Source organism: Lactuca virosa, chromosome 5 (genome assembly GCF_052849685.1).
Source record: "Lactuca virosa cultivar CGN04683 chromosome 5, Lactuca_virosa_CGN04683_v6, whole genome shotgun sequence".
Classification (NCBI taxonomy): domain Eukaryota; kingdom Viridiplantae; phylum Streptophyta; class Magnoliopsida; order Asterales; family Asteraceae; genus Lactuca; species Lactuca virosa.
Genome location: NC_136430.1, coordinates 299,725,035 through 299,739,681, shown reverse-complemented (window position 1 = coordinate 299,739,681; position 14,647 = coordinate 299,725,035). Strand labels below are relative to the sequence as shown.

Sequence of the window (14,647 nt, the reverse complement as noted above, 5' to 3'; positions counted from 1 at the left end):
GAACAAGGGACGCTTCACCTCCCCTTTTGAATATTCTCCATTGGCTTTCTCTCTTCCTTTATCACCATTCTTTTCCTTTACCCAATAGTCGCTCCTCATGAGGAGATACTGGAGTATTTACTTCATCAGGTTGAGGACCTCCACCCACCTCAGGGGTATGGCTACCCACTTGTTCAGCCATTGTTCTGCAATATGGAGTAACATTGTATTTTTAGAATATATTAGGGTTTATCCTTACCTAATACTCTACTTAAGTCTTTCCTAAGGTTTGTATCTATATACTTACAATGATTCAGTTCATATATTGAACTTCCAATAGTTTAAGTCTAAATACCAATCCGTGGAATTTAGTTCACTTAAACTACTGCTCTGATAACATGATTGAAAGACCCACACTTTCATATTTCTGAAAGACCCAAACTTTCATACTTGACAATTGTTACTCCAAAAACATGCTACATGCATATTCATAAAAAACCAATATTTTACATTGATAAAGTGATTACAAACGACTGGATACAAACCGACTAAGTTTTAGTATATTACATAACTACCCAGGATATTTAAGCTTTTATACATACGTAAACCCAAGTATAAAAGTAATAGTATAAACTATTCTAAATCTTCCAACAGTATACTACTATACTGGTTACTTATCTCCTGCAATTTGTTAAACATTGAGAGGGGTAAGCGACGATGCTTAGTGAGTTCAACAATAGATACAATATAACGTTATGCCATATATATAATTCAATATGGCAGAAGCAAAGAGGAACAATAAACAACAAAGGCATATGTGAATCATGTGACAAACTTTCCATATCAATCAATGATTTGATTCAAAGATATACGATCAATAAGACATGACAATTTCTATACTTGATATACATCAATAAAGCTTTGGCCCAAATGGCACAGAAGACATACACTTTCTGATTTAAACATTTTGGTAGATTTCAGGTTGAAAGCCCTGTCTAACCTTCCGCCAACACCATAGAATAGAAGTCATTCTCTTACGAGACATGCTCTACATGGTCAGAGGCTACATACCAGTACCACCGTGAATCTAAGTCCATTCACTAATCACATGGTCAAAGGTATAACTTTGCTATCATAAATAGCTGAAATAATAACAACGGAAAAGCACATAGCACATATAACACATAACATACAATTGTTCCTATATATTGAACTCACCGTGAAATAACCGGGGGTTAAAATAGTAATTTGGGCAGCACATTGTTACTATAATTTACTTTCTTCAATGAAAACCGGGAGTTTTCTTGAAAACCGGGCCCTGCGAGGGTTGGGCTTCAAACCGAAAAGATAATTTCTCGGGCTCTTCAGGAACTTCGGGGCGTGTTTCGGGCGTTGGAAATAATCTCGGGGCTTCGGGGAAAGTGGAAATAGCTAAAATATGAAATTAGGGGTGAATAATGGCAATTTTCCAAAATTACCCGACAAGTCTTGCAAGCACTATTTATAGGGGAGGATTCGGATGTCTTCGGCCGAAGGGGTACACGCGGCAGCAGCGAGGGGCTCCAGATGGCGCGCATGCGAGGGAGGCAGGTGGCGGGTGCGAGGCTCGGACACGCGAGGAGGGCACGCGTCGGACGCCAATTGGACCTCGCTTCGGACGGCTCTCCGGATCGGACACGCGTTTACTGACTCACCGAGATCGGACACGTGGCGGGTAACGTGTGCGAGATCCGACCTTATCCATGCGAGATTCCTTAGAAATTGAGCCCTAAACTTCTAAAATCCATAACTTTCGCATACGGGCTCCGTTTTTGACGTTCTTTATATGCACGCGTACGCAGGAATAGACTTCGTCGGCTAATTTTGACTTTATTTTTAATAATATTATTTTTAACAGACCGGGATAGGAAAATCCGTTAAAAATTCATAACTTCTTCATCCGACGTCCGTTTTCGTCTACTACTAATGACGAGAACTTCGATTCTCGTTTAGGTTGTGTTGGCTAAAAATCACTCGATCTAAAATTCGAGTTTTTAGCTGTCTACTGCTAAGCTGAAACTTAGAAAAATCATAACTTCCTCATACGAAGTCAGATTTGGACGTTCTTTTTATGAAAATTCTCGGTTTAACAAATACTACGACTTTCATTTAGATTACCAAGGCTAAAAAGTACTTTATCAAAAACTCACTTTTTACGTCATTCGGCGCCGTGCCGGTTTTGTCGCGGATCTTCGATTGGTCATAACTTCTTCGTTATAATTCGGATTTCGATGAGGTTTTCGCCTAAATGCTTCTAATGAAATTATCTACAACTTTGAATAATAAAATTCTACTTATTTCAAATTTTATATTTTCGTTAAATTTCGATATTTTAACTTTTAATTGGAATCCCATAAGACTTCCAATATTTTCCGAGTGATTCTAAACATAGTTTACTTCATTTATAGTAAAAACTATCTGTTAGAACTCAATACTCAATATCACATAATATTTCATAATATTATTTACTTTTAACACGATTTCAAAACGTGTATGTTACAGTTTTGATTATTTTCATGATAATTATCGATTTCTATAGTATTAATGAACTTTGTTTACATAAAAAAAATATATTAAGGGCTCTTTTTTTTCACACAAGGGCTTAAAATCAGTGGACATGCCTTGGTATGAGGTTCCATTTCCGGCAGCAAGGTTACGAGTTTATAAGTGTTTGGTTATTCTCGGGACTCAATGATAACACTATTATTTCCAGCGAGCTTGACATGTGAGTGCAAGTATTGTTTTATCCGGTGGTGAAGTCGTTGAGCTCCGTTAAGCTCATAATTATTCTCGGTGACAATCACATTGATGGGTTTTAGAAGAGTTCATTTTTTATTTTTTAATTTTTTTTCTGCTTTTTTGGAAATCCTTTGTACAAATAGGGCTCATTGAAATTGCATGGTACAAATCGGGCCGTTGGCCCACACATCTCATTTAATTATTTAAAAGTTACATAAATGGTCCTTATAATGTTACAGTTTTCACCCTTATCTTATATAACAACTTATAAATTTCTCATTTGAACTAGTTTTTTGTAAATAACTCTTGTAGATCAATATATTTTTAGAAATTGTTCATTTAATATTACACTTTTAACCCGTTATTTTATGTAATATGTTTTAAATATATCATTGATATTTTTAATTTCTATTTTATAACTTTATTAAAATTTCACGTATAATCTTATAGTATTAAATTCTATATATTACTTTTAACACGTTATACCATTAAAAGATCTCATTACTACCTTCAAAGCAATACTAATTTTAAATATTATTATAATTATGTAATGCAATAAATAAAAACATAATTTACGTCACATTGATATCATTTAAAAACTACAACCGTTTAGAATTTAATTCGAAAATTACAATACAAATTAAACATTAAATTACAAGATCATTATGTATAAAAAAAGTACATAGTTTATGTACATGGAATTGTGGTTGAAAACTTGAACAATTTTTTCTATTATGAACCGGTTGACAGCAAAGTCCACATTTTCGAGATTCATTAAGATGACGATTGTCCATCTCGTTACAAATTCAATTTTTAGGCCTCCGGCCTCGATGTACATACAATGTTGAGTAATTTGCTTAAATCACCCAATCTAAATCCAACTAATACTCATAACGAGGAAGTGGTACAAAACCAATGTTATATTGTTGTTTGTACATCATACTAGTGTACACATCATTCACAGATGGAAAGAGGGCTATCCCCTCTATATCGGCAAAATGCAATTGCATGTGAACATGGAAACCTTTCCATTTGTCACTTACCACATCTCCACGTATGTTGAAAATATTGGACAATATGTGTATCTCCTCCCATGTCATTTATTTGTAACCATGTGACAATTCTGAAAAACACATTCGTTAGAAATAACAGGTCGACATAGACGAAATGCATTAATAGCTGGTCCAAAAGCCCAAAAAACATACTTGAACATTGCCAGATGTGACGAGACATTTGGGTTATGAGACCACTGTACAACTGTATCGGGGTTTGAAGCTTGCAAAGCTGAAATGTACTTGGCAACTCAACAAAGTTACTTTCCAAAGTTCCATAAATAGTCTCTATTGCTTGTGTCCTGCCATGTCATGCCATGCCTTCCAGTAAGAAACATTAACATTCAGACTATTTTAATATATGCTTGTATATGCTTCACCTGATAAGCAACATATTTTTAAATTGAGTGGATGATGTGTGATGAAATAGTTGTATGAGTTCAAATTCTTGTTATTATTGCCGATACAAGATCCAAAACAATTATGTGCATCAACACAACGTGTAATCTGCCACATATGACGGTTTTATTTCTTAATTACACGAATATAGCATTGACAAGGTGGTGTATGGTGCGTAGAGTTAAAGCTTTCGCCTTCATCTCCTATAGTTTTACATTTTGCTACCAATTTGTTATTTTTACTGTCATACACTTTATACTCTCTATTTTGGGCGATAAACCATAGTGTTGCTGCCTTTTTACCTATAACTTACTCTCAAGTTCCATACTGAGCCTAATTTTGTTTTCAAATTCATTCCAAAGATCTATATGAACGTTGTCCTCTAAATCTACTATGTCACAGTCTCCTACATTTCCAACATCATTCATAAAGGTCATAGATGAAGTCTCACATACACCATCATAATCTTCCTCGAAATTACTTAATGACTAACTACTACAGTCGAAGTTTGGATTATCAAATCCAACGTCATTATCTATCTCAAATCTATCATTATTTGGCGAAGGAAATCTTACCTCAAATTTACAAAGGAGATCTACAAAACTAGTATTTGTTGATGCCATAATAACAAATATGTGAATATAACTGCAAAATAAATAGTAGGATAAAAAACACAATTAGTATCCTACATATAATGTTTCACATCAAATATTTACATGATAGTTAGAAAATAAATACATACTTTATGTTGCAGTCATGATAAACCTAACGATGCAAATTTAAAGGAAATATGGAAGAATTGAGAATGCAAAAGTGAGTAAAGAGCACAATACTCAAATAAGGATGACAAAAAAAAACTTAGCTCAAATGATCGAATTTATAGTATCAAAGTTTGAAAGTATTCAAATAAAAGTAATGATATGACCAGTAACGGAGCTTGAAGTTATGATTTGGGGGTCGAAAATAGAATACGTATAAAAATTGAAGAACAGGGGGGGCCAAAGTCAAATTTTATAGTTTTGGGCACAATATGTAACTTTTTCAATACTTATGGACTATATATAAAAAAAATTAGGGGGGTGGACACCCCCTTGGCCCTATATATGCTCCGTGACAATTTATGCAAATGATTTTCAAGATGAATAGTGACATTTTTGTTTTGATACTTTTATTTGTTTTTACAGATTCAATAATTGATTTGACAACTCAAATTATAAGCTATATATTTATTTATTATTTATATAATTCTAGTAATACTTAAATTTAAATTATAATAATATTCAATATTTGTATTGATTTGAAGATAGTAGTTAGATATTTTTTGATGGTATAAATTATTATATAAAGTTTTATGGTATCTTTATAACAAATAAGATTATATGTTAAAATTTAATAAAGATATAGAAAAAAAATTAAAAGACCAAGAATATATTTTAAACCCGTTTAAATATATTATATAAAATTAAAAATTAAAACTGACCATTTCTATTATATTATATAAGATAAAGGGTTGAAACTAACCTGGTTGAAAGTGACCATTATGTTATTTTTAAACGATCAAACAAAATATATCGGCCACCCGCCCCTATTTGTACAAAAGCAATTTGAAACAATCCAAAATAGGAATTCGAAAATAGCGCCGTTTTTGTAGAAAAAAATAAAACTGATTTTTAGCATGTGAGATAATCAACTTCTGTTGCTGGCCAAGAAATAGTGGTGCGGGCATTTGACGTGTGATTCCTAGTCTAGTGATTATTAAATTTGATTCAAGAGTATACTCATACCAATACTTGAATAATTATAGTCATAATCTTATGAGAAAGATTTCCAGAAGCATTATAAATTATATTATAATGCTTATGTGGATTTATTAGATTACATCATTCATTGTTATTCAAGAGGATGAAGAATAGTCAAAAACAAATAAATATTCATATTGGTGGTAGATGAATAGATATTGTTTAAGCAAAGATAGACACCGAAAATATATGGAATTCCAATGAGGTCCGTCAATAAAAAATGAAGTATAAATAAAATAAATACTTTATAAATATTATTAAGTAAAGTTTGGTTTTGTGAACCAAGTAATGAATATTAGAACTATAAGTAATTTGATTTTAGATACACGATATAAAGTAACTCAATGCAAATATAACTATTTCATTGATAAAAAAATGACTAGAATAGGAAATGTTTTTTTAAGCTAGAAGATATGTGATAAAGTTAGAAAACTTTAGTACACATCTTGTGAGGTTGAAGAAAAGAAACCAAAAATATGTGCAATACTTTTGCTATTTTAGACAACTTCTCTCACCGTTGTTAATTTTTGTTTGAATTAAAATGATATAACAAGTTGGAAATCCAAAAATATAAGATGTAATTTACCATTTTTCTTGTACCAGAACACTTTTTTTTTCAGTTATTTAAAATCATTTTGATCTCTTTAATATTTTTTTGTAGCCCAATCTATCTAGTCATGCTTATTTCCACATTGTCAAAAAAAGGCAATGTTTAGCATCACATAGACCATTAAAATTGTCTTAAATTGTAATGCAATTAAATAATCGTAAGCGAATCTAGAATGTTGATCTATGGTTCTATAAATAGTTAAATAACGAAAACATTGTCTATTACAATTCTGGCATAAGAATTTATTAATTAGCAATGGCTTTTATGATCACCACTGCATCATCCATAACTATGAACTCTTCCCCATACCCTTACATGACATCCAGCAAGTTCGGATGCATTCCAGGGGCCATGCATGAGCATGAGAGGATTAAGTTAAAGCAGGCTTCTTCCTGGAGTGCGCAATTTAAAGCTCCAACGAAGGTAAATGCTACAAAAGTAGATGCCATAGATTGGAGCATGGTCGACCCAAAGAAAGAGAGTCCAAACATGGTTTCGGATCTTCACGTAGAAAGAATGATTCAAGATGATTCTATATTCCAAGAAATATTTTGTATTAGGTTATATGAAGTAGGGCCAGATCAAACAGCTTCGATAGAAACACTAATGAACCATTTGCAGGTATATATGTTCAGATTGTATATACGTAAAAAAAAATAATAAAAGCAAGATACAAATAAGCTGACTGTTACGGACATGTGCCTTTTGGTTTGTCTGTTTCTAGTTATGTACATGCTATTTATTCATAATCTCAAGGTGGACTCACAGGAAACAACAGCTAATCATATGAAGAAAAGTGGATTAATGCATGACGGGTTTGGGTTTGGATCAGAGGAGATGTCCAAGCACAACCTAACGTGGGTGATGGCAAAGATCCAAATGGTTGTGGATCGTTATCCAATTTGGTACAACATGCATGACTCATTTTCATCTATACATGGACCTTGGTTCACTATAATTCTATCATTCAATCATCTTTGTCTTTGAAGCTGATATACATTTAACTTTTTGTAGATCATTAAAACACATATCTTTACAATTATGTATATTGATCAGTAACTAAATCCTGAAACTTACTAGCTTTGTGAAATTGACATTTCCTTTGAACCACAAGGAATTTATCATGTTGAGATTATTAGTTGGACCATGATGTACTCTGGCATGCTTAAATCTTCTACAGGGGCGATATTGTTCAGATGGAGACTTGGAAAGCTGCTCATGGAAAAAATGGTGTGTGTTGTAATCTGACATTGCATGATTGCAAAACAGGCGAGATATTAGTAAGAGCTTCAAGGTATAGATCTTATCGTGACATAATGACTTAAAACTTCTTTGTATTGATATAGTACTTCTATCTTGTAGCTATTGGGTGATGATGAATACAAACACAAGAAAGATATCCAAATTTCCAAATGAGGTTCGAGCTAAACTCGAGCAAATCTATGTAGATAAACCCCCTTTAATCGAACAGGACACTAGAATATGGTCAAGAAGTGATCAGGAAAAGATTAATGAACACATTTGCAAAGGTTTAAAGGTGGGTCGAGTTTTATCTACTTTGAAATATTATATATTGGTTTATTTGCTAAATATATGATTTTTGTTGTTTCACTTGACACACAAATATTAGCCAAGATGGAGCGATTTAGATATTAACCAACATGTGAACAATGTGAAATATGTTGGGTTGATCCTTGAGGTAATTGGTTTATCTTATATTTTAGAGAAAAAGACAATTCTAGCTTAATTCCTTAAGGTTTTTTTTAAGAAATAACAAAAAAAATTAAAAAAATTACCAAAATAGCCATGGAAATCGTACTTGGCTCGGATTGGGCTGTGATTTTCTCCTGTTGGGTGCAATTTACATATATATTTCTGTTAATATACATAGTGTAAATAATAGTCGAGGGAAGCTAATTACAAAATACGTCTACTTCTTTAGCGGTAAGGCGCATGCCTTGCCTCTTAGAAGGCACAAGTTAAAAAATCACCCTCTCCTTTTCCTATTCCTCCAAGAGAAAAAATGGTTGCTCAATCCAATCCAACTACGATTTTCATGGCTATATATTTTGGTAATTTCATAATTTGTTTCATTTTTGAAAAATCACTAAGGAATTAGGTTAGATTTATCTCCTTTATATTTTAAGGATGAATGATACATGAGTTATAATGACACTTATTTATTATCGTAGAGTGTTCCCAAGACAATTATAGAGAACTACGAGATTCATAGCATGACACTAGATTACTATCGAGAGTTTACAAAGGACAATATATTGCAATCCTTCACTTCTATATTGACAAACAACAGTGCTGAATCATCTAATTATGACATTGTTGATTGCCAACATTTGCTTCGATTTGACATCGATGGTGACAATAGTAATATTATGAAAGGAAGGACTAGATGGCGGCTGAAACAAGGAAACAAGTAAAGACTTTAGAGCATCAGTTACTTCTGTAACGCAAGTGTCCAACAATAATTAGTGTCAGAGTCAACTGTCCCCCATCAACATAAATGTGTCTACGTTCTTTATCCGAATGATTGTTACTTTAGAATTCATGAAATGGGTGTGCTTATTTTTGTTAAACCTTTGCAATTATCGTCTCTTTACAAAAATCAAGGTACCCTTGTGATTATATATATGGATAAATATTTTTTCAAGGATTACAAACCATTTTTTCTTGATAACTAAATGATATTGTTGTGCTTATTATAAATGTGTACAGAAAATAAAATGAAATAGAAAAATGATTGGATAATCTATTTAGATTCTTATTTTCCATTTGATGAATACGTGCTTACAAAAATGATAAACGAAAGAAATGAGAACTATAGGAAAAGTTGATGAAGTAGGAAGACATAAAACTGAGAGATTTATTTCGTACCCTTCGCTCAATGAGAAAATGAGTCCAATTCTAAAAGATCAAACCTATGGAACTTAAGGAATAATATAAAAAAAAGAGTGACAAAAATATTGATATTAAATAAAAATCAATAAAATAAGTAAATAAAAATGAAGTAGAATAACTCAGATTCCAAATGAACACATTCAGACTTGAAAATGATCTTTCTGATTCTCGAAAAATGAGGGGCAAGGGAATTGATTGAAAAAGATCTCTTGTTCTTATTATAAGATCGGGATGGGATCCGCATACTCGACCTCATTTAGAGTAACAAAACACTACCAAATTTGTTGGAGATAACATCCAAGACATGAAGATAAGGTGAATCTTCAAGTCAAATCAATTAAAGTATGTTGCTATTTCTTGCAGTTTAACAAAAAAAAGCCTAGATGCATGAAATAACAACTTACTTATACTTATTTGTGGTAAAGGAAGTTCAAATATAAGAAATAGCAAATTAAAATTGCTATTTCCTGCACTTGAGGACATAAAAGGGCCTGTGCAATTTCTTGCACTTAATGGACTAAAATGCTTCATCCAACTTCATCAAGTACTCCTCTATTGTGGTTCCATATTGTTGACAACATAATAAGAATATGTAAATCCCAGAAGCACAACCATCAGAATTTATAGAATAAATAATAAGTACATGCCTATTTCTTGCATTTCTTCTAAAATACAATATGGTGCAAACTACCATACCTTCGATAAGATTTTTATTATCTGCTTCATTTCCTCTTCAAAGTTTGCTTCTAATATTTTGTCAGCTTCATTAATCACAAAGCACTATAAAGTCCAAAATTGATTAAAATATCCAATTGTTCATTTCAAATATAGATAAAAGAATTGGGTCATATATCCTAAGTTGCAAAAAGGAAGTGTAGATTTAAGGACAAGCTTTTAGGAAAATATGATTACAAATTAGTAAAAAGTTAACACTTAATAAAGAAAGTCAGAAAAAGAGGCCTTCCCCATTAAGTACGCCAAAGGAACGAAAAGGGTCACATCTCACCAGAGACCCATCGACTACAGTACTATCAGAACCCATCTGAACAAAACGAACCCCAATACTCTGTTTTAATACAAGAAAATGATCGTGCCCGCTCCGAGGTATCCTCGAACCTCTATGAGCATAAGCCCCATCTCTTTCTCACATATCCCTATCAACACTGAGCACTAGGTCAACTCTCGACCCAATGGTTGGACCTCCAAAGGTTTCCCACCGCACACCCAATAAAACAACTTACCGGCTTCCTTCTCACAATGAGTATCTCGGCCCTTCTTGACACACAAGTCACGAAGTTCACTTTACCCCAAGAGAATACTACAACCCAACTGAGGCCGCCTCACTCCCGACCTCTGTCGTCTACCACTCACTAGCTCCAGGCGTCCCGCGGTCCTTCCTAAACCAACGAACTAGTCTACTCAAATCTAAAACATCAGACGGAAACGCATCCCTCTCAGAATGAGATCCACCTGAAATCCCAACCTGCTCGTCCTCCACACAGATAGATACAAACTCACCCACCAGAGTCTGATCCGACACAGAATTGGAACCACTCATCCCAAATCTGGCAGTCAACTCATGACCCATGTTCCAAGATTACACATGTGTATTACACCTCGATCCGTCTGATTCGCGACACCCCTCTCTAACTCAAACACAGCGGCTTTCGACCACTGCCGAGACCCCAGTCTCGTCCTTGGTTCGGCCATCAGGTTCTCACAGACTCCTCTGGTAAGGCTACCCAAGCCTACGAGCCGCTCTGCGTCACACCCTGACTAGTAAGGTTGCGGCTCCCCGCAGTTATACAAGACTCTCTCTCACTGACTAACAAGTGCTACGGCTCCCCGCAGTCTTGCGATACTTTCTCTGACTCACGTATGCTACGGCTTCCCGCAGTCTTACGATACCTTCTCTCTGACTCATGTATGCTACGGCTCTCCGCAGTCACACGATGCCCTTTCTCTGACTCACGTATGCTACGGCTCTCCGCAGTCACACGATACCCTTTCTCCGACTCACGTATGCTACGGCTCTCCGTAGTCTTACAACACTCTCTCACTCACTGACTCACCATGGGCTCACTCCATGGTTTTCCCCTGATAATCCCAAGTGATTTCTCCTACTCTGATCCGTTCGCTCTCTTATTACCCCATAATCTCATCACCAAGTCATCACTACATTGGGTTCACTAACTCATGCTCCACAGCGCAACATAGATAGGTGCACACACCCAACCAGCTTATGCACCACCATTCCTGATATAAATTCTCGTAGGCAAGGCACTTTTCTCAACACAAATATACCCTTAGATAGTCCCACTCCGGCGACAATTAACTGATGCGTTCCCACTGGAACGATAATCACTTGGTACTCCACTTGCCATCTCACAACTTAAGTCTCAACATGACCCAAAAATTAGGACATCATACTCGGGTACCTCGGTCCACCATGACATCATCTCATGATGTCTTGCCTCAACCACTGATCTTCCACTCACGCAACGCGTAACCTCGAAATACTCCAATCTCACAAATTGAAACACGGTGGAATCGTCACTGACTGAAAACGCGTTGACAAAAATCCGAAGCTCCATCCCATACTGATCACAACTCATACGAAACTACTCATACCGAATCTGAAATTGGTTGCCAAATCATCTGATGCCCCTCCTGGAGTATAGATCACAATTTATACTTAAACCCGCAAATATCAGCTATTGCACCCTTACCTCAGCGACCCAACTGTCTCGAACTCAACATTTGCAAACCCGAAAATCCCTGGCCATAGCAAATTCTCTGACCAACAGCAAATTCTATGACCAACAGCAAATTTGCTTAAACTAATGCTCTGATACCAACTGTGACATCCCCATTTTCACGGCCAGAAAAGACCGATTTTGTTTATGCTTTATAAAAATCAGAGTACCTCTTTTAAGAAAAATGTTTCGGAATTTGTTCCCAGAAAAAACACGATAAATACGTTATCAAAGCATTTCTGAAGAAATGTATTTTATTCCTTTTAAAACGTTGGGATGTCATTGTCAATACAGAAACATAAGCATAAACAGAACTTACATTCATTATCACTAGTGATTTATATCTCCTTAATCTCTCAGTGTAATGTAACTTCATATCGACACCTGTGATACAAATAAGCTGGAGTGGGTCAGGTTGGGAAACCTGGTGAGTACATAGGGTTTTCAACCCACAATAATATAATTATTATGTTTAAACATCAAACAATCAACCCAATTACCCATCCTCATTATCTTCTTAAGGATTTACCCTAAGAATCAGCTATTCCTCGTTCATTCATTCCTAAGGATCATCCTAAGGAAACGGCACGAAGTCCAACGTTGCCACAGTTGTCAAGCACAGCTGCTAATATTATCACTTAGGCGCATCTGCCAGAATTGTGACATTCTTTATGGGGCGCATCTTCCGGTATAGTCCTTTAGGCGCTTCTGCCGGGGTTATGATGTACTCTATTAGGCGCTTCTGCCGGTAGAGTCCTTTAGGCGCATCTGCCAGGGTTATCTCGTTTATTGACAGTATCGTTTTCGAGAGTCCACTCGCAATACAGGTCAATGGGTTTTTAGAGTACACCGGTGAACACATCGTTTACAACACCTACAGGTTGCGAGCCTGCTAGTGTTCCACTGGACTGTCTAGAATAGTCCTTGGTTGTCATCCATACTATGCTAGATGACGGGGCCAGCATTTGGGTAAAAGGCTTCTCACATCGTCCACCTCTCACCCTCACCTCATGGTCTATTTCACCTCTCCCTCATCATCCAACTCATATTTCACCTACCCATGTTTTACCCAACATATTTTGTAGATATAAATACATATACAGTTTAAATCATATAAAACTTGTATAAAATCGTTCATCCAGCATAGATAGCAAGTATATAGGTAATATGCACACATAGCACGTAGTTTATATAAAATACTTCGTATCTATGTGTAAGATGAAAGTAACTATGCACTCACATGATAAGGTGGTGATTCTGAATTCGGACAGCGCTTCGTTACTTCTTAAAACAATTTCCCTCGACAAAACCTAGTATCATTACCACTAGGGTTTAGCTCAATATTCACCGAGACTAATTAATAGTCTAGATATTATTATTATTATATAAGCGTTAAACAACACTATATAACTCATAATAATAGCCCAAATAATTATTATAAGGTCCTAATAACATTACTATATTAAAACATAAGTTATACTAAAGATAGGTTAGGCGTAGCGCACTTACATCGGGTTTTTCTCAAAACCGGGCTTCGCTGGAGCAGCGTTTTTGAGCCGAAAGGCTCTTTTCTCGGGACTCCGGGAGCCTCGGGGCTTCCTTCGGGTGCTAGGGGGTTTACCTAGACTTTAGGGGGGTTTAGGGGCTAGAGAGAGAGTCTAGAGAGAGAAAGAATGGTTTGGAAAGGTGTGAAGAATGAGGGAACCCGACACCTCTATTTATAAGCTGGAAAACAGCTCTACTTGTCGAGTAGGTCCTCCTACTCGTCGAGTCCATGCCACATGTCACCTTCTGGTGGCTTGCCTTGGGGAGAAAGCCTTGGCCCATAATCAGCCACGTCACCCGATTTCGCACAGCACCCTGCCGACTTCTAAAACCCGTAACTTTCGTATACGAGCTCCGTTTTCGACGTTCTTTTTTTCCACGCGTAGGTAAAAACAAGATATACAACTTTCATTTAGACTCCGTCGGCTAATTCTCGACCAATCTTGAACTTAACAGTAGGAGGAGATTAGACCGTTAAATGACCGCGAACAATTCGTAACTCCTTCATACGGACTCCGTTTACGTCTGTCTTTTTACCGTTGAGTTCCTATTAATGAGATCTTCAACTCTCATTTAGGTCACGTAAGCCAAAAACCGCTCGAACTAAAATTCGAGTTTCAGGTCGTGCACTGTTATGCCAAATCTTAGAAAATTCATAACTTCCTCATACGAAGTCAGATTTGGGCGTTCTTTTTATGTACAGAACCCTTGTAACATATACTAAAACTTGGTTAAGATTAATCCTTCTAAATAATCTTCCATCAAAAACTCATTTTTGATGCTCATCGTCTGTAAATTGACTAGCCCGGATATGCG

General features: G+C 35.6%; 1 protein-coding gene across 1 annotated transcript; it reads left to right on the top strand.

Moving 5' to 3' along the window:
- Positions 1-6,852: 6,852 nt before the first annotated feature.
- On the top strand, positions 6,853-9,208 carry LOC145114203 (palmitoyl-acyl carrier protein thioesterase, chloroplastic-like). Its single transcript, XM_079050193.1, has 6 exons — positions 6,853-7,238; positions 7,386-7,522; positions 7,798-7,911; positions 7,980-8,154; positions 8,248-8,316; positions 8,810-9,208. Exons 1-6 carry the CDS (start codon positions 6,873-6,875, stop codon positions 9,050-9,052), a joined length of 1,104 nt encoding a protein of 367 aa, XP_078906319.1. The 5' UTR covers positions 6,853-6,872; the 3' UTR covers positions 9,053-9,208.
- The last annotated feature ends 5,439 nt before the right edge of the window (positions 9,209-14,647 follow it).